General features: G+C 44.7%; 2 protein-coding genes across 53 annotated transcripts in view; both read left to right on the top strand.

Moving 5' to 3' along the window:
• Positions 1–4,184, top strand: part of EDEM1 (ER degradation enhancing alpha-mannosidase like protein 1) — a 28,523-nt gene extending 24,339 nt beyond the window's left edge. For 2 of the 3 annotated variants that reach the window (XR_015151217.1, XM_086366618.1), the window contains one exon: positions 409–4,184. Coding sequence is in view for 1 of the 3 variants with exons in the window: in XM_086366618.1 (XP_086222744.1) it covers positions 409–498 (90 nt within the window). In the remaining 2 variants the exon portion in view is untranslated. The remainder of the gene's footprint in view (positions 1–408) is intronic. The other variant, XR_015151216.1, reaches the window with a different exon arrangement.
• Positions 4,185–12,567: 8,383 nt separating this feature from the next.
• Positions 12,568–19,491, top strand: part of LOC147348197 (uncharacterized) — a 544,560-nt gene continuing 537,636 nt past the window's right edge. For 28 of the 50 annotated variants that reach the window (XR_015151178.1, XR_015151170.1, XR_015151171.1 and 25 more), the window contains exon 1: positions 13,087–17,636. The gene's annotated coding sequence lies outside the window, so the exon portion shown is untranslated. Of the gene's footprint in view, positions 17,637–19,491 lie in introns of all 50 variants that reach the window. The other 22 variants (XR_015151182.1, XR_015151167.1, XR_015151185.1 and 19 more) reach the window with 15 other exon arrangements.

Raw genomic sequence — 19,491 nt, 5'->3', positions numbered from 1 at the left:
TCTTAGTTTCCTGAGCAGGGATTGAACCTGTGCCCCCTACAGTGGAAGCGTGGAGTCCTAACCTCCAGGGAAGTCCCTGGGTGCATGTCTTTAGTTTCCCTGGGTCTCTACATCTTCATCTGTAAATTACATCAGTGGTCCTAAACTGGAGGTACCTGTGTTCCTCAAAGGACATTGGGCAGTGTCTGGGGACATTGGTTGTCACAGCTGGGGGTTAGGGGTGAGGGGCATGTAGGTGGAGAGGCCCACGGATGCTGTTAACCATCCTGCAGTGCCCAGGATAGGCCCAAAGAGTCCACAGTGCCAGGATGAGAAACCCCAGGGGAGGTCATATGGTCACCCCTTCTGAGGGATTAACACACACGGTTTTAACTCATTCAAATGGTACTTCGTTGATTTTCTTTCCAGTGCAATCGGGTTCCTGATGAGAGGCGATACGCCCTGCCCCTAAAGAGCATCTACATGCGACAGATTGACCAGATGGTTGGCTTGATTTGATCTGCCCTCCCCCATGTGGTCTCCATCTGCAACCAGACCCCAAACAGCTGAACCCCGGGCCAGGCCGAGACCCAATCCAAAGTGGAGGAGGATGGAAGTCTGGCCATCCACGATGGTGTAGGAATTTTCTTTCCAGCTCCCCGCGCACATCTGGTAGATCCTTGCACACTTTAGTGTTTCTCTTCTGTTCAATAAAATGCCCGTTTGTCTTAAGGATATACTTTGAAGTGGAAAGGTACGTAGAAGTTGGCCTCTTACGATGTGCACCGTGGACAGGCTGTCTTTGGCTGGATCCTCAGAGCTTCCTACTTCGGAGTCTGTCGAGTCAAGTCTCCTCTGCCTGTGCTCGTGTGACTGCAGCCTGACTACCTCTCCACCAGAGGATTGTGAATGAATTTCTGTGCAACAGGTCCTGCGGTTCCCCTGACCGCTCTGTTTATTCTATTTTGTCATCCTCTCTCTGGATCACTGGGCTCCTTCCCAGGTCTCTCCTCTGTGACTGTCAGTCACGTGGGGAAGAATCCAGTTATGCATCTGTGCCCCGTGTGATTGTCAGAGTGACAAGATTATCTGCTCACAAAGGGAGCCAGATTCTAACAGGCAGTCTCTTAGGTTGTCACATCACCGTTCAAGAGCTTTACAGGTAGGTCTTCCAAGTGGTGGTCTCTGTTTCTCATGAGCTTACCTGAGGATCTCCCATGGTTTCAGAACCAGGTGCCTTTTAGGGAGAGAAAAATACCTGTGATCATCTGAGTCTTCATCTGCCAACCAAGGATTCTCAGTTCTGACCGTGTTTGGGTTGGGAGTGTTTTGTTTTCGTTTCCTGTGTCTAGTGCCAATTAGCCAAGTCAGGGAGAAAGAAATGACCAGATGACTTCCTGGTGTCCTTGAGCCGTTTCTCTGTGTAATACAGGCTTTCGATTAGTGCCTTATATTTTTGTTTGGGCCACTGGATGTCACAGCTGCTGCTATGGTTTTAGCAGGCTTGTTTCGTATTGCTCCATGGTGAGACCACAGTGAAAGGGGGATGGGATGGGGTATCAGATAGGTAGATTCTGAAAACTTCTTGGCCCATCCTTGCCTTTCAGCCTGCTATTTTAAGCAAGCATATATACGAAGGAAGTCGTGCTAAAGCGCCTCTTTTCTTTGTTGTCATTATTTCCTTAGCGAGAATGGACTATGTCTCTTTGAACTTGTGCAGAGTGCTCAGAGAAAGCAGAGGTGGGCTTGAACCCTGAGCTTGGCTTCCCTGTAGCGTCAGAGGTTGACATGAATCTCTGCAGAGAGGGTAGGAAGTCTCTTCAAAACCTCCAACTTCACCTGTCGTGTGTGGTGCCCCCGTTACTGCTGGCACACTTCAAATGATTTTATTTTAGTCTTTTTAAACCTAGAAGAGAGGGCTGTGTAAGCCATTGCATTTCCTATCAAAAGAGAGGAGTTTTATTCTTGAAAACTTGTGTTACTGTTTTTTAAAAATGGATATATAATTCAGTTCTTTGAAATTTCTAAAAAAGGGATTTTCAGTAATAAATGTCACAGTAATAAATGCCTGTCTTTTTAACATTTACTGTGCAAATTGTTTTAAAGGAAAAAAAAAACACATCAAATGCTTCTTATTTTACATTTTTTCTTCATTTTAGAAGCATTCTGTTTATCAACACTGTCTCATCTACTGAATAGAAAGTTTTCTTTGAGAATATCCTATATATTTTCAATGTTTTCGTTGCTTTGTTGAAACCAAAATATCCCATTTAAATACAAGTGGCCCTGCGCCTTTTCTCCAGGTTAACCAAGGTGGGACTATCAGTGAGCCTCTTGGGAGAATGGGGCACCTCAGGGAAGAAAGTGGGCCCTCCGTGATCACGCAGTGGTGTGATCACACCCCCACAACCCCCTCCTGTGGGCTTAGGCATCCCATCACCCCTCCCACTCTGGACCAGGGGCCAGGGCCTGAGTGTTGCAGAAGCATCTCAGGGCCACAGGTTGACGGAAGACGTGTTCCCTCTCAGCTTCCAGGCCCTGGACTTGTACTGGTTGTGAGTCTGAGGGTGAGGGGCTCATTCTCACCCTGGTTGCCAAGCTTTCAGATTGCCCTCAGTGACTAGATGCCAGAATGCCATCTCTTGCTAGTTACAAGAGAAGGTTCTCTGAGCCACATTCGAATCTTGCTTTCTTTTTGAAGATCAGAATGTCGACAACTGTGATGTATCCTGCAGGGTTTTTGCTGTTCCTTCTATTCTGTGTTGGAAGAGATCAGGGAGGGGAGGGCTGAGGAGAGGAGTGTCAGGGGAAGTCCCTTGCTCTGTTACTTGCCCTGGGAACACCCTGATCCCAAGCATGCCATGCTTTGGAACAGCCCGCACCATCCTTGCATTCCCATGCACAGCTAGTGTCTAAAGGCTCCGCTTTAGTTGACTCAATGAAAATGGTTTTGCCAAACCTTTGTGGGAAGCTACCTTACAGCTACCTTTGTGGGTTGAGTTGAAATCTACCCCCACAGAGTTCTAAATCGTTCCAGGGCAGGCTTCGCGGGTTGAGGTGGTGTAACTGAGAGATTCCATTTCCTGGAGAAGGAGGAGGTGATGAGGGAAGTGTTTGCTAGCTCTCTGATTGTCCTGGCCTGGGTGAACATCAGCTTCCATGTTCAAGTCTGTGCTTCAGAGCTTCTGCATCCCCAGGTTCTGAGGCTGTCCTGGGTCACAGGGCAAGAGCACACACTTTAGTAGTTTTCTAGGTATTTATGCTCCAGGATGGTGTCTGTGCAGATAGAAGTTAGTCTCTAGCTCCCTGGCTGGATAAGTGCCATGGTGCAGTCTGAGGGTCTCAGCTGAATTCCTCTCTTACCTCCACACCGTGTCCCCCACCAAAGGAAAACGCCCCTCAGCCATTTTCTTAGCTCACTTGATTGAATGATTGCAAACTGTCATCCTTTGCTTTGGGTTTCACAGACGCAGTATCAGACATTCCTTTTTTCCAGAGGTCTTTCTCTTTTGCTGATTTCAAATTTAATGCTGGTTAACAGGTCGGGCTGGATGATTGCCCTAGCCCTACAGTGGCTGAGCAGGAACTTTAGGGAAAAAAAAATCTTGATCTTTCTTTCCTTTTGCATTCCCAGACATCCAGCTCCTTCTCTAGTGCCTGTTCCTGCAGGGCAGGGACTCTTATGAAAGTGAGAAGGGAGGGGTGGGTCTCTGGGCTGTGTCTCCAGGTTTTATAGGGCTCAGGGTTGCGTTCCCAACTTGAATCTGGATGTGAATCTGGCGAGAATGTCGAGTACCTGTGGACCTTCCCAATTCATTACCCGCTTCCCTCTTTCTGAGAGGCAGAGAAATATTTTGAAAGGTATTTTTAGTTTTAAATAGCAAAACACAAGCTGTATTTTTTATTTATTATGCCCAAGAAAGGTAAATCTGTTTTTACAAAAGGAAAAAAATCTAGAGTTGGAAACTCTGGGAAAACCTATTGAAATACACAAATGCTTCTGTCTGTAATGTGCAATATGCTTTGCAACTATAGATGATATTTTATGTGTAATCTGTAAATAAGAAATGTATTTAAATTAAAAGGGAGCTTTTTGTAAAAGGACCAAATGTTCTTTTATAAATGTACTAAGAAATATCTTGCTCTTGGAAATTTATTAGGATTTTTATGAGTAATTTTTATTAAAAGAATTCTTTTTTTTTTTTTTTTTGAGTTGTCATTTTGTTTCTCTTTTATGTACTTAACATATGCACATTATATAGAGGGCTAACACAAGGAGCACAGTCTTTAAGGGAAACATAAAACTGGATGAATAAAAACTTTATTTTGTTTTTTTACAGCTCAGCCCTGACTAATACCACTCCACTTTGTCTGCCACGCCATGATTTAACCGTCCTTCACATACGGGTCAGAGCCACTCTTGATGACCTTTGTTCTGTCCCTACCCTCTTTACCTTGGCCTCTTTCTCCCAGGCACTGACTCACTCACAATTCTTGCTGTCATTTATCCAAGTCTTTCTACAGCCTGGAAGCAGTTCTCTCTGTTACCTTAAGCACGGCAGTTCCTTTCTCCCAACTTCTTACAGGTTAAGATGGGATTCATGGTCCAGAGGAAGCGCGAGCCAGGAGGGTTTCGGAGGGGTGGCCCCTGTGCCTACTGCTGCCTGAGTCATGACAGTGTCTAGAAGGAGGTTGCTGACTTGGTCCCTGTGAGATCCTGCTGTGCTAGTTCTGTGTCGTGGCAATTTTGATGGGCCTTTGTAAAAATCATGAATTGCTACAGGGTAAAGAGTAGTCTCGAGATGGAAAGTGCCTGCTGATACCAGAATGCACGCCCATGTAAGGCAGGGTGGGTGTTTATGAAGTCCCATGGGTTAGTCTGCCTGAAAAGCCGAGGCCAGCCCAGGACGCCTGTGGACAGTTGAAGAGCCATGGATCCCGCCTCGGCCCCGCCTTCCCTCTCCAGGAGGCTGAGCCTTGGAGCCTGAGTCCTCGGCCCGCCACGGAGCGAGTGGACTAGAGCGTCCTGTGTGGATGCCACTGTAGAGCATCAGGGTGAGGCTTGGGCCTCAGAGCCACACCATTTGAGGTAAGTCCTAGCTCTACCACTGATGAGCTTTGTGCCAAGTTATGCAAGTTATACCATCTTGTTTTCAGTTTTCCCATCCATGACACGGATGGTAATAAGAATCCATATGCATAGGGTGGACTGAGTGGGTTATTACCTGCAAGATGCGCCATGTGGCACGTGACAGGCTCAGTATGTTTATTATGCTGCTGCTGCTAAGTCGCTTCAGTCGTGTCCGACTCTGTGCGACCCCATAGATGGCAGCCCACCAGGCTCCGCCGTCCCTGGGATTCTCCAGGCGAGAACACTGGAGTGGGTTGCCATTTCCTTCTCCAATGCATGAAAGTGAAAAGGGAAAGTGAAGTCGCTCAGTCGTCTCCGACTCTTCGCGACCCCATGGACTGCAGCCTACCAGGCTCCTCCATCCATGGGATTTTCCAGGCAAGAGTACTGGAGTGGGGTGCCATTGCCTTCTCCGATGTTTATTATAATCATGACCAAATCAGATTTGGTACCAAGGACCAGTCCTACAGCCTTTAAACAGGGATCCCAGGGAGAAATATGTTTTCCTCATTTTCGTCTGGAGAGGCCTGGCCCAGAGTCTTTCCCCACAGCTCAGAATAACCTCTGTGCCTGAGCAGGGGATGTGTGAGGAGGTGGTGTGGCCACTTTGGGGTCTGTACTGTCTCCACATGACAGAAATGCCCTTCTGGAAGAGCTTGGTCTTCCTTAAGTATCCACCTTTCCAAGGCCAGGGTTTCTTGCATCATGGGTAACACTGAGGAAACCCTGCTCTGAGTGGAGCAGGGCTAAGGGCAGCTTCCATGGCAGGCTGGTCAAATTCTTGAAGGAAACTTCCCGCTTGTTTGCAAAGTTTGACACCTGCTTAGCGAGAAGACTGAATGGAAGCCAAGATCTGGCTTTTGTCCTTGGAAAGCCTATCTGAGCCACTGTAAACTGATTTTTTAGGGATGTTTTAAAACAACACTGAAAGTTACTCTTTTAAACATATTTATTTAAATCTAAAAACCATTGAAGTTTGTTACCTACGATTCTACTGCAGGGGATGCAGGTTCAATCACTGGTCAGGGAACAAAGATGCCACATGCTGTCCTGCATGGCCAAAATATTTGAAAATAAATAAAAATAAAAGTACATTCAAACATGTTCTTCTTTATTCCTTTTCTACCACAGAATTTTATACTGATTGAACATATTTCAATCCTTTATAAGTTTTGCTGTGTACACAAAGTGTGCCACAAAATATAGTTTGCTAAATAGAAGGTTTAACACATCTTCTGTGATCATAAAACTCTTAAGTATTAAAAACATTTTTTTCAGGATTGAGCTAACATTGCAATTACTATATGAATGGCATAAATATGTATTTTGATAATTATTGAAAAGGTAGTATTTTGTTGAAAAGAATTTCCTTTGATTACATAACAGTTTTTTTTTTCCCTTCTCTAGTTGAATTGCATGTATCTGGATGAACACCACTGGAACATGACCACAGAATGAGATGAATTTTAGTATCAATTATCATCCGTTTTCTTATTTTCATAGATGTAACTTTCTTCACAGAAATAAGTGGATAGGAATACAAAGAATTTTTATAGCTACTACATATAAATATCTGGGGATATAGATATCTTAATTATTTGAACTTAGCAATATTGCCAAAAAATTACCCAATACTTTATGATGAGGACTTATCTTTAAGAATCCACTTGTGGACAGATTAATTGGGCTTTCTTTCAGTTTTGTTGTAAGCAGAGAATTGGAAACCACTGAGTTACAAAAAGCTTTGTTCAGTTATTAAGAGTCATTTACTTTTGCACTTTGTGGTATGTATTTCAGAAAGGCCTTCCAAGATTTATCAAATGATTATTCTTTGTATCTGTTATTTTTCAATTTAGAGGCACTTTGTATAACCTGAAATACTCAAGTGCTGGGAAATTTAGAAATAATATTCAGTGCAACATATCTCTGATAATACATTTTTAAGAATAAGTGCCTTTATCTTATGACCTCCCTTAAATATGTTTGCATCAGAACCTTGAAGCTGCAGGCTTAACACATCCAATTTAGAAAAATATATGCATCATTTAATCTAATTGGCTAAGTCGATCCTTGTTTTCAAGCTAATTGGCACTGTGGCTTCTTTGCTCGCTGGAAAAGTCTGACTTCATTTTTCAGTCCTAATAGATGTGGTAATGCATGTCCAGTAATAGTCATCTCCCCTCCGGGTTCTACGGTGGAGAAATGCTGGCAGGAGATTGTGCTCTAGTTTGCTGCAGGAATGAAATGCGTGGAGACAACCTCTGGAGCAAGGCATTGTTTGCCAACAAGGAGGAAGGGAAAAGGCAGGTTGCTACATGAAAAATATTTCACCTGGACCCTTTGAAGTGAAAGTCATTCAGTCATGTCCAACTCTTTGTGACCCCATGGATTATACAGTCCGCGGAATTCTCCAGGCCAGAATACTGGAATGGGTTGGGTAGCCGTTCCCTTCTCCAGGTGATCTTCCCAACCCAGGGATCGAACCCAGGTCTCCTGCATGGCAGGCAGATTCTTTACCAGGTGAGCCACCAGGGAAGCCCAAGAATATTGGAGTGGGTAGCCTATCCCTTCACCAGCAGATCTTCCTGACCCAGGAATCAAATCGGAGTCTCCTGCATTGCAGGCAGATTCTTTATCAACTGAGCTATCAGGGAAGCCCAACAGAAAGGGACCCTTTGGTGCCCCAGAATAAAAACACACCATGGCTGTGCACCCAGAGTAGTGGGTTCTGGGTTTGTGAGAGGCCTGCCCTCTGATAAGGTAGAAGACGGAACTGTGGGTGTTGAGAGATGGTAGAACATACATCAGGTCTCAAGCTGATCCATTTTAGGTAAAAGTACAAATGTGTGTTTTTACCTTGAGGATCTTGAAATTGATTCCCTTGGAGTCAATGGGTTGCAGGCTTCAGAGTGCCTCCAGTTCACCTGGAGTGTCTATGAAAACAGATCACTGGGCTGTACTTCACAGTGTAGAATTCAGTAGGCCTGGGATGAGACCTGAGAATCTGCATTGCTGACAAGTTTCCAGGTAAGACTGATGCTGCCAGTGTAGGGACCACAGCTTGAGAGCTTTCCCTGCAGCCACGTCCCTTGGAAAATCTTCTAGTAGGAAAGACACTGTCAATTTTTCCATGTCTTGCAGGGGTTGATCCAAGTTCTAGAGGCACCCCTTTAAGAAGAAGAACATAAAATTATAAAAGTGAATCTAAAAGTGAATATGTATTTAGGATGAGAAAAGACACAGCAAATCACAACTATTAAAAACTAATATATAACAAAATTCATAAAATAATGTTTTAATTAAAGTCACCTGATTCATCTCTTTGATTCATACATATTTTGGTTACATAGTCTTTGACTACTGTCTGTATTTACACTTACATTAATATGTGCATGGGGCTTCCTTGGTAGCTCAGCTGTTAAAGAATCCGCCTGCAATGTAGAAGCCCCCAGTTCGATTCCTGGGTCGGGAAGATCTGCTAGAGAAGGGAATGGCTACCCACTCCAGTATTCTGGCCTGGAGAATTCCATGGACTATATAGTCCATAGGGTCTCAGAGAGTCGGACATGACTGAATGACTTTCACTTTCACTTTAATGTGCACATTTTGTGGCTCACATTCATGTACCCTTTTCCTAACACATCCCCTCTACCCTCTGGTTATGGAATCTCAGCTTCCTGGCAGCCAGAGCAAAGAGGGAAAGTTGCTGGGCTCTTGGCCTCTCCTTATCTAAATAAGCCAAGTTTACTTCTTCAATAGAAGACAAGTGGTCCTGAGGCAGAAGAGTTTACATGGATTTATTTAAGGGATATTCCACTATATTTCTGATTGCATTTTAAAAAAACTACTAAGACAGCACCAGCCTGCCTTTACTGCTTTTACTTTTTCCCTGAAACGTAGCTGGCTTTCCCCATGTATTATCTCATTTAACACCTAGACTAAGCCAATGAGAGAAGCCCCATCATTACTCCCATTCTTCACATTAGGAAATGATTTCAGAGAAGTGGAACATCAGCCCAAGGTCACCCAGCCAGCGGGTGGTCTCGGCACCCAGATCTTAAACCCTAGCTATATCATACCAGTTGGTGTTCTGCTTCCACGGATATGGAGGGATGACTTCATTATGAATAGTTATAGAAGGGACTTGAGCATCCTCAGCTTTTGCATAACCAATCTCCTGCAGATACCAAGGGATGACTGTGTATCCACTGGGGGGATGTTTCTCAGATTGGCTTTCTGTAAGTTGACGAATATTGAATAATGGTCTATAGTCTTTTACATGAGCTTATAAATTCTTTTAAAATAATATGTGATATAGTGATTGAACTTATAAACAGATGAACTCACATACAGACAAACAACCCAGAACTTCTAGCTTTGGTGAAGGAGGCGTGGTAATAGGGACTCTCTGCACTTGCACATACACCCTAACTTTCCACATCCCACAGCCAAGGCAGTTTTATAAGATCCAGGTCCCCTGGAAACCACTTCAGATCAGATCAGATCAGTCTCTCAGTCGTGTCCAACTCTTTGTGACCCCATGAATCGCAGCACACCAGGCCTCCCTGTCCATCACCAACTCCTGGAGTTAACTCAGACTCATGTCCGTTGAGTCGGTGATGCCATACAGCCATCTCATCCTTTGTCGTCCCCTTCTCCTCTTGCCCCCAATCCCTCCCAGCATCAGAGTCTTTTCCAGTGAGTCAACTCTTCGCATGAGGTGGCCAAAGTACTGGAGTCTCAGCTTTAGCATCATTCCTTCCAAAGAAATCCCAGGGCTGATCTCCTTCAGAGTTGACTGGTTGGATCTCCTTGCAGTCCAAGGGACTCTCAAGAGTCTTCTCCAACACAGTTCAAAAGCATCAATTCTTCGGCATTCAGCCTTCTTCACAGTCCAACTCTCACATCCATACATGACCACAGGAAAAACCATAGCCTTGACTAGATGAACCTTTGTTGGCAAAGTAATGTCTCTGCTTTTCAATATGCTATCTAGGTTGGTCATAACTTTCCTTCCAAGGAGTAAGCGTCTTTTAATTTCATGGCTGCAGTCACCATCTGCAGTGATTTTGGAGCCCAGAAAAATAAAGTCTGACACTGTTTCCACCGTTTCCCCATCTAGTTCCCATGAAGTGATGGGATCGAATGCGATGATCTTCGTTTTCTGAATGTTGAGCTTTAAGCCAACTTTTTCACTCCACTTTCACCTTCATCAAGAGGCTTTTGAGTTCCTCTTCACTTTCTACCATAAGGGTGGTGTCATCTGCATATCTGAGGTTATTGATATTTCTCCCGGCAATCTTGATTCCAGCTTGTGTTTCTTCCAGCCCAGCGTTTCTCATGATGTACTCTGCATATAAGTTAAACAAACAGGGTGACAATATACAGCCTTGATGTACTCCTTTTCCTATTTGGAACCAGTCTGTTGTTCTATGTCCAGTTCTAACTGTTGCTTCCTGACCTGCATACAGGTTTCTCAAGAGGCAGATCACGTGGTCTGGTATTTCCATCTCTTTCAAAATTTTCCACAGTTTATTGTGGTCCACAGAGTCAAAGGCTTTGGCATAGTCAATAAAGCAGAAATAGATGGTTTTCTGGAACTCTCTTGCTTTTTCTATGATCCAGCGGATGTTGGCAATTTGATCTCTGGTTCCTCTGCCTTTTCTAAAACCAGCTTGAACATCAGGAAGTTCATGGCTCACATAATGCTGAAGCCTGGCTTGGAGAATTTTGAGCATTACTTTACTAGCATGTGAGATGAGTGCAATTGTGCGGTAGTTTGAGCATTCTTTGGCATTGCCTTTCTTTGGGATTGGAATGAAAACTGACCTTTTCCAGTCCTGTGGCCACTGCTGACTTTTCCAAATTTGCTGGCATATTGAGTGCAGCACTTTCACAGCATCATCTTTCAGGATTTGGAATAGCTCAACTGGAATTCCATCACCTCCACTAGCTTTGTTCGTAGTGATGCTTTCTAAGGCCCACTTGACTTCACATTCCAGGATGTCTGGCTCTAGGTCAGTGATCACACCATCGTGATTATCTGGGTCGTGAAGATCTTTTTTGTACAGTTCTTCTGTGTATTCTTGCCATCTCTTCTTAATATCTTCTGCTTCTGTTAGGTCCATACCATTTCTGTCCTTTATCGAGCCCATCTTTGCATGAAATGTTCCTTTGGTATCTCTGATTTTCTTGAAGAGATCTCTAGTCTTTCCCATTCTGTTGTTTTCCTCTATTTCTTTGCATTGATCGCTGAAGAAGGCTTTCTTATCTCTTCTTGCTATTCTTTGGAATTCTGCATTCAGATGTTTATATCTTTCCTTTTCTCCTTTGCTTTTCACTTCTCTTCTTTTCACAGCTATTTGTAAGGCCTTCCCAGACAGCCATTTTGCTTTTTTGCATTCTTTTCCATGGGGATGGTCTTGATCCCTGTCTCCTGTACAGTGTCACGAACCTCATTCCATAGCTCATCAGGCACTCTATCTATTAGATCTAGGCCCTTAAATCTATTTCTCACTTCCACTGTATAATCATAAGGGATTTGATTTAGGTTATATCTGAATGGTCTAGTGGTTTTCCCTACTTTCTTCAGTTTAAGTCTGAATTTGGCAATAAGGAGTTCATGGTTTGAGCCACAGTCAGCTCTTGGTCTTGTTTTTTGCTGACTGTATAGAGCTTCTCCATCTTTGGCTGCAAAGAATATAATCAGTCTGATTTCGGTGTTGACCTTCTGGTGATGTCCATGTATAGAGTCTTCTCTTGTGTTGTTGGAAGAGGGTGTTTGTTATGACCAGTGCATTTTCTTGGCAAAACTCTATTAGTCTTTGCCCTGCTTTATTGCGTATTCCAAGGCCACATTTGCCTGTTACTTGGTGTTTCTTGACTTTCTATTTTGCATTCCAGTCCCCTATAATGAAAAGGACATCTTTTTTGGGTGTTAGTTCTAAAAGGTCTTGTAGGTCTTCATAGAACCGTTCAACTTCAGCTTCTTCAGCGTTACTGGTTGGGGCATAGACTTGGATTACTGTGATATTGAATGGTTTGCCTTGGAAATGAACAGAGATCATTCTGTCGTTTTTGAGATTGCATCCAAGTACTGCATTTCGGACTCTTTTGTTGACCATGAAGGCCACTCCATTTCTTCTGAGGGATTCCTGCCCGCAGTAGTAGATATAATGGTCATCTGAGTTAAATTCACCCATTCCAGTCCATTTGAGTTCGCTGATTCCTAGAATGTCAACATTCACTCTTGCCATCTCTTGTTTGACCACTTCCAATTTGCCTTGATTCATGGACCTGGCATTCCAGGTTCCTATGCAATATTGCTCTTTACAGCATTGAACCTTGCTTCTATCACCAGTCACATCCACAGCTGGGTATTGTTTTTGCTTTGGCTCCATCCCTTCATTCTTTCTGGAGTTATTTCTCCACTGATCTCCAGTAGCATATTGGGCACCTACTGACCTGTGGAGTTTCTCTTTCAGTATCCTATCATTTTACTTTTTCATACTGTTCATGGGGTTCTCAAGGCAAAAATACTGAAGTGGTTTGCCATTCCCTTCTCCAGTGGACCACATTCTGTCAAATCTCTCCAACATGACCCGCCCTTCTTGGGTTGCCCCACGGGCATGGCTTAGTTTCATTGAGTTAAACAAGGCTGTGCTCCTAGTGTGATTAGATTAACTAGTTTTCTGTGAGTATGGTTTCAGTGTGTCTGCCCTCTGATGCCCTCTTGCAACAGCTACCGTCTTACTTGGGTTTCTCTTACCTTGGGTGTGGGGTATTTCTTCACAACTGCTCCAGCAAAGCGCAGCCAATGCTCCTTACCTTGGACGAGGGGTATCTCCTCACCGCTGCCCTAAACCACTTAGACAGCTGCTTATGCTGCCTTCTTCACAGGGTTCAGGGTTCTAATATGATCTATCTTGGTCCCTTCCCCCCACCAAATGGCCTCAGCCTCAACCACCAGTATTTTTTTTTTTGGCTGTGCCAGGTCTTAGTTGCAGCATGCAGGATCTGGTTCTCTGACCAGAGAGCAAACCCAAGCCCCCTGCACTGGGAGCCGAGAGTCTTAGCCGCTGAACCACCAGGGAAGTTCCTCAACCACCAGTCTTGGTCACTTGTCTCTCCTCAGTAGGAATGCTTTAAACATCTAAGACATCATTTGAGTTATCAACATCGTTGCCTCTGCCATGTGTAAGCCTGGTTTGGGCACAGGGACGAGGGAGATACAGCAGCACAGGACTTCTGTCACTCAAGTGCCCAAGGAAAAAGGACTTACCTTCAGTTGACAGAAGAGTAAGGTGGCTGTCAGAAATGCATGAAATTAGGACTCAGCCACTTACTAGTGAAATGCAAACCCAAACTACTGTATTACCTGTAAATTCACCCAAAATGACTGATACCAAGAATGGTGGGAATGTGAGTGAAGGGGGCATCATTCTCCGCTGGTGGGAATGCAAACTTGCAAAACCACTTCGGGGAAGAGTCTGGCCTCACACGGCAGAGCCGGGTACACACTCTGGCTCAGCAGCCTGGGCTGCAGCAGGATGTGCAGTGTGCACTCTGGTTGCCATGGAGCTGTGCGATGGGGCGGCCCCAGCGTTTCCACTCCTCAGCAGGCCATCTTTAGCAGAAGTCAGCAAACTATGGGACTATAGCCCAAATCCAGCCTGCCATCTGCTGTTGTTTCAAGTTTTGCAGCACAGTCATGTTATTTGTTGACATCTGGTCATGGTTGCTTTTATGATACAATGGCAGAGTTGGACAGCTGAGAGAGACAGGGACTGTGTGGCTTGTAAAGTTCCATATATTTACTGTCTTCCCATTTACAGAAAATCTGCGCCCAGCTTCCAGTCTGGAGGATCCCTTGCCTATGGGAATCAGGCGATGGTATGATACTTGGGGCTTCCCTCCTGGCTCAAGTGGTAAAGAACCTGCCTGCCAGTTCAGGAGATGTGAGTTCCATCCCTGGGTTGGGAAGATCCCCAGAGAAAGAAATGGCAACCCAGTCCAGTATCTTTCCTGGGAAACCCCATGGACAGAGGAGCCTGGTGGGCTATAGTCCATGGGGTCACAAAAGAGTCAGAGAAGACTTGGTGACTAAACAACAACAGTGAGACTGTTCTCAGCAGTTCTGTGTGCTAAAATGGAAAACATGGAAAACAACCCAAATGTCCATCAAAAGGAGTCAATTTGTACAATGGAATATTATACAGCAGAGAAGCGAGTCACAACAGGTCCATTTATATGCAGTTCAAGGGCAACTCAAGATAAATGTATGCTTAGAAATACAAACACATGTGAGAGCTACAAAGAAAAGTAAGATGATTGTCATAAAAGTTAGCCTGGGGCTCATCCCTGGAGTAATGTCAACCCACTCCAGTACTCTTGCCTGGAAAATCCCATGGATGGAGAAGCCTGGTAGGCTACAGTCCATGGGGTCGCTAAGAGTTGGACACGACTGAGCGACTTCCCTTTCACTTTTCACTTTCCTGCATTGGAGAAGGAAATGGCAACCCACTCCCGTGTTCTTGCCTGGGAGAATCCCAGGGACAGGGGAGCCTGGTGGGCTGCCGTCTATGGGGCAAAGAGTCACACAGAGTCGGACACGACTGAAGTGACTTAGCAGCATCCCTGGAGTGGGTGTGCTTGGAGAGGCACATGGGGGTCCTGGCAATGTTTGTTCTTAGTTTGGGCTCGTTCTTAGCTGCACGGATGCCCACCTTTTATTCTTTGTATGGTCGACATATTTTAGATGATCTCAGTATTTTTGTCAAATTTCATAATAGATAAACTCATTGTATGTGAAATTGGCTTCCCAAATCTTGAAACACAAGTCATCATCCAGTTCTGGCACAGCCTAAAAAATGGCAAAATGTTCATCAAAATAGGGGGACATAAAACAACGTGCATCCTTTGTGGAGAAATCTCCCGTGTTTTGGGGCTCCTCCCAGCCTCTGAGTTTTGTTCCCCCTGTGCCTTAGCCCTTCCTTGTCTTTCCTGGACACATACCAAGACGAGGGGCTGCCGAGGGCTTGCAGCCCGGGTTTTTTTGAAAAAAACTTGTGGTTTTATATTAGAATATAGCTGATTTACAATGTTGTGTCTGTTTCAGGTGTACAGCAAAGTAATTCAGTTATATGTGTAGCCATTCTTTTTCAAATTCGTTTTCCCAGTTAGGTTGTACATAATATTGAACAAAGTTCCCTGTGCTATACAGTAGGTCCTTGTTGGTTATTTTTTTTTTTTAACTATATGAGGTATGTACGTAATGTATTTTTTTTTTTATTGGAGCTAATTGCTTTACAATGTTGTGTTTCCGCAGAACAACGGAGTGAATCAGCTTTCAGTATACACATACTCCCTCCCTCTTGAACCTCTCTCCCCACATCTCATACATCTAGGTCATCATAGAACAGGGAACTGAGCCCCCTGTGCTGTGCAGCAGGTTCCTGTCCATGTTAAAAACGTTAGTGTGTACATGACAATCCCAAAGTCTCTCTCCCAGCTCCACCCTTCTCCCTAGTAATCATAGGTTCATTCTTTGCCTGTCTCTGTTTTGTAAGTTCATTTGTATCATTTTTTTTTTTTTTAGATTCTGTATACAAGGGGTATCATATAATATTTCACTTCCTCTGTCTGACTTACATCACTCAGTATGACAATTTCTAGGTCCATCCGTGTTGTGCAGTCTGGTTTTGAGTGGGTATCCAGGAAGGAAAGCCTGTAGTAGTGTGGTCCCACTTCGGCAGTAATGTTTCAAGAAAATGCAGTTGCATGGCCCATGCAAAGCCAGTGAAACTCACTGGAAGGCTGAATCTCAGAGCTTATCTCTGGAACACCTGCTTCAGACTCACCTGGCTGATGGAGGGGTGCGGAGGGGGAAGGCTGGCGGCCAACAGGAGGAACCAAATTTTCATGGCCCCAAGGAAAGTATCCCAAGGCTTAGATTTCAGGCCTGTACCTTCAAAAACCACCCGCTCTGAAAACTGGCCATTTCCCACCAATTTGCTTCTGAAACACCACCTGCTGTGATTCACGTTCTATAAATTGTTGTACATACTGTTTACTTCCACAAGAGACCACTCTTGCTTCACTTTTCCTTATGGTGTCTTTAAAAAAATACAGTCTTAGCCACCAGTGGTACAGAAAAAAAAAAAAAAAAGTGTTTGGCAGGTTTTAAACACAGTGTGCAAAAGTGTAATTTCAGGGTCCTTGGGAAACATATCAGATTCTTGGCGTGTGCTGCTCATTGATGTATGAATGACAGTGAGGACACTGGGCATCTCTGTAGGACCTCCTCTCAGGACCAAGCTTTTTCATATATATCATTCAGTTAAGACTCACAGGGGTATGTGTCTTGGGGTTGCTGTTTTCCAGACAGTGAAACTGGGGAAACACCATGAGTCAGAGTCAGGGGATGACACTTCAGAACAAGGGGAAGTAAGAACCGTGGAACCGTGGAAACTTCCACCCCAGGCCTTCCTCAGGGTTCAGGTGGGTGGTTTGACTTTCATCTCGTGAAGTTGCTTTCAGCTTGATATGTAATTGGGCAGGTATGTTGTTCTGCAGAAAGCTTGGGTGGCGGGGGTGGTCTGTCAGTGTCCAGGGAGTTTCCCAGACCACCGCTTCCTCCGTCTGTCCCTCTTCACAGTTTCTCACCAACAGTCTTCACTCTGGATGCTAGAAGCTTCTGAGTCCTTGAGCCTCCTGCTCATTGCTGCCTGCCTTGTTTCCATTATCCCACATGGCAGACAGAGGGCAGTATTTGGAATCAATACGGTGGGTTTGATTCTGGCTTCTTATTAGCTGGGCTAGCTATTGTTAGTAAACGTCTCTGACCCTTAGTGTCTTCAGATCTGTAAAAGGGGAATAATTATACCCATCTCACAGGGTCTGGCAGGGATTCAAGCAATTGTGTGTGTAAAGGGTCTGGCATGCTGTGGATGCCTCTGCTTAACAAATCCTTTCCTTTCTTCCGCTCTTGCGTATATCAGCTGTTTCTATGGTTGTATGGCCTGATTCTAAGAGAACTCAGGGAATTCTTGTTACTGACTAGTTACATTCAAGTACCGCCCAGCAGTCTTTGATGCAGTGGGTCTCCTATTTAAATAAGAACCTGTTGAATTTGGAGATGCTGGGCCAGGCCTCTGTGGGGATGTCCCTCAGGAGAGCATGGCTGGACCATGGGTCCTCCTGTCACCTCCAGCCCTGGTAACTGGCTGAGTCATCCAGGTCACCCTCACCAATATGGGCAGATGTCATCCACTCCACAGTGGGCCGATTAGCATAAAAGGGCAGAGAAGCTGCAAATTTGCTCTCTGCAGGGTAAAGTCATCCATCTTTCTCTGCCTTGGACCTCAGTGCTGCTGTTTCTTGGGTTTTATAAGTCATTTCATGGATGTACACCACTGGCTGCCCTGGTTCTTGGGCCTTAGAACTTGGACTGGAGCTACCCTACCGGCCTCCCGCACCTCTGTCCTGTGGCTGACAGGTCCTGTGATGTCTCATCTTCCATAACCAGGTGAGGCCAGTCCCTCACAGTAAATCTCTTTCTGTGCACCTTAAAAATATCTCCTGGTATGATTCCTAAACATGTTCCTGACTCAGAAGCTACTTTTAGACAGTCATCTTCGGGGGGTCATGAGGTCAGTGGTCAGAGGACCACAGTTTGAGAATGAATCTAGAAGTCGGCTGCGGGGGTGGGCATCTTTGCTGGTGGGGGGTGGGGCGGGGTGGGCATCTCTGTGGGAGAGCAAGCTTCTCCTGAATCTTAGGCTTCCTTTTAGGGACTGATTAAAATGAGCAAATTTGTCTTTTCTAGCCAACTCCCTGCTGTACTCCCCCGTGAACCCGTGGGGCATTCAGTAGCTGCTGACCAAACACTGGAAATACTATTAATATTAGTATTAAAATTTTGCTGCAGAAAAGCTTGGTTCTCAAACTGGTTCCTGAAGTAGCAGCAGCAGCACCTGGGAACTTACACAGAGTGCCAATTCTTGGGCTTCCCCGAGGATTTATGGAATAGGATCTCCTAGGGGTGGATTCTGCAGTCTGTGCTTTTACACATTGCTGACCAGGGGATTTTTTTCATCAAAACTAACACAGGCACCACCATGCCTCTGGCTGGTGATTTGTTATGTTAGTGAATATGGAAACACTGCATTTGAATAAATATCAATAACTTTTTTGCACCTAATGCGTTTATTTGAAACGCTGTGTGTCTTACTAAAGCATCCAGTGTTTTGTTAGAGGGTGATAGGCTATATAGCAGGCACCTGTGTGCAGAGAAGGCTATTACAAATATACCATGTTTCACTTTGCTTTCCCAGTCTGTGGAAGAGCAGGCTACACTTACAGGCAGCACTTTTTTTTTAAAGTTCTGTGGGTATTATTTCCTCTAGAATATTTTCGTTTATTTCACCTGGTAGTCGACAAAGTGGATCTTCATGTTGGGGGGAGGGGCTCCTTTAGAAATTAGAAATTTTTTGATCTGTCATTTTTGAAAATTTTATGGTAATAAACATGTGTATAATATGTACAAGGTTGTAACAAAAGCATAACAGAGCAAAATGTGAATGATAATGACAATCAAAGTTTCATATAATGAAGGCTTGATCAGTTTTAAGCTCTAACAACTTTGCACAGTGATGTTAATTGTATCACTCTCTAAGAATGTATTGATACATCTCTGGTCAAAAATGTTCAAGTAACAATATGTCTCCGGTCAATGATGAAGCCTCAGGGATTGTGCAATGAGTGGCAGATCCCCTTCCTGGGGGCAGGTGCGGCCAGTGGGGCTTCCTCCCAACCCTCTGGGGCAGGTGTTCGCATCCCTCTGCTGGCTGCTGGAGGCATGGGAATGGGGGCTTGCTCTCTACTTGCCTGGATGCACAGGTGCTGAGCATTTGTTAAGCACTTAGTGGGGGTGCTGATCATTTAGTCTCCTGTTGAAGAGGCCGCATCACATAAACCCTTTAGTTGCGAGGCAGGTTTGGTGTTTCTATTCATTCATTCTTTTAGTGAGTAAATATTCCACAGCTCTTATGTACCAGGTGCTCTTCTGGGTACCCAGGATATGCTGATAAGAATGTGCCTTTGCAGAAATAAGCCAGTTTACACTATAGAGTTAGCGCATGGTAGGAGCTTTAAGGGTAGGCTAAGAGGATAGAATTTTGGGTGGGGGAGGTGAGGACTGTGCGTTGCTGCCCTCTTAATCCTTGTTCTGGGAGGGACCCCTTGATTTTCATTGCTACACATTTTAAAAGATTCCACTTTCTTCACCCACAGTTTGGGGGTTGGGTGGGCACATGACCAAAGTCTGGCCAATCAGAGCATTCATCTTCCTGTCCTGCCCCCACAACAGTGATGGCTTCAGC

Source organism: Bos grunniens, chromosome 22 (assembly GCF_055505025.1).
Source record: "Bos grunniens cultivar Pamir isolate PY7600 chromosome 22, Bosgru_T2T1.0, whole genome shotgun sequence".
Classification (NCBI taxonomy): domain Eukaryota; kingdom Metazoa; phylum Chordata; class Mammalia; order Artiodactyla; family Bovidae; genus Bos; species Bos grunniens.
The sequence above is the reverse complement of the archived record's forward strand: the minus strand, read 5'-3'. Positions and strand labels throughout refer to the sequence as shown.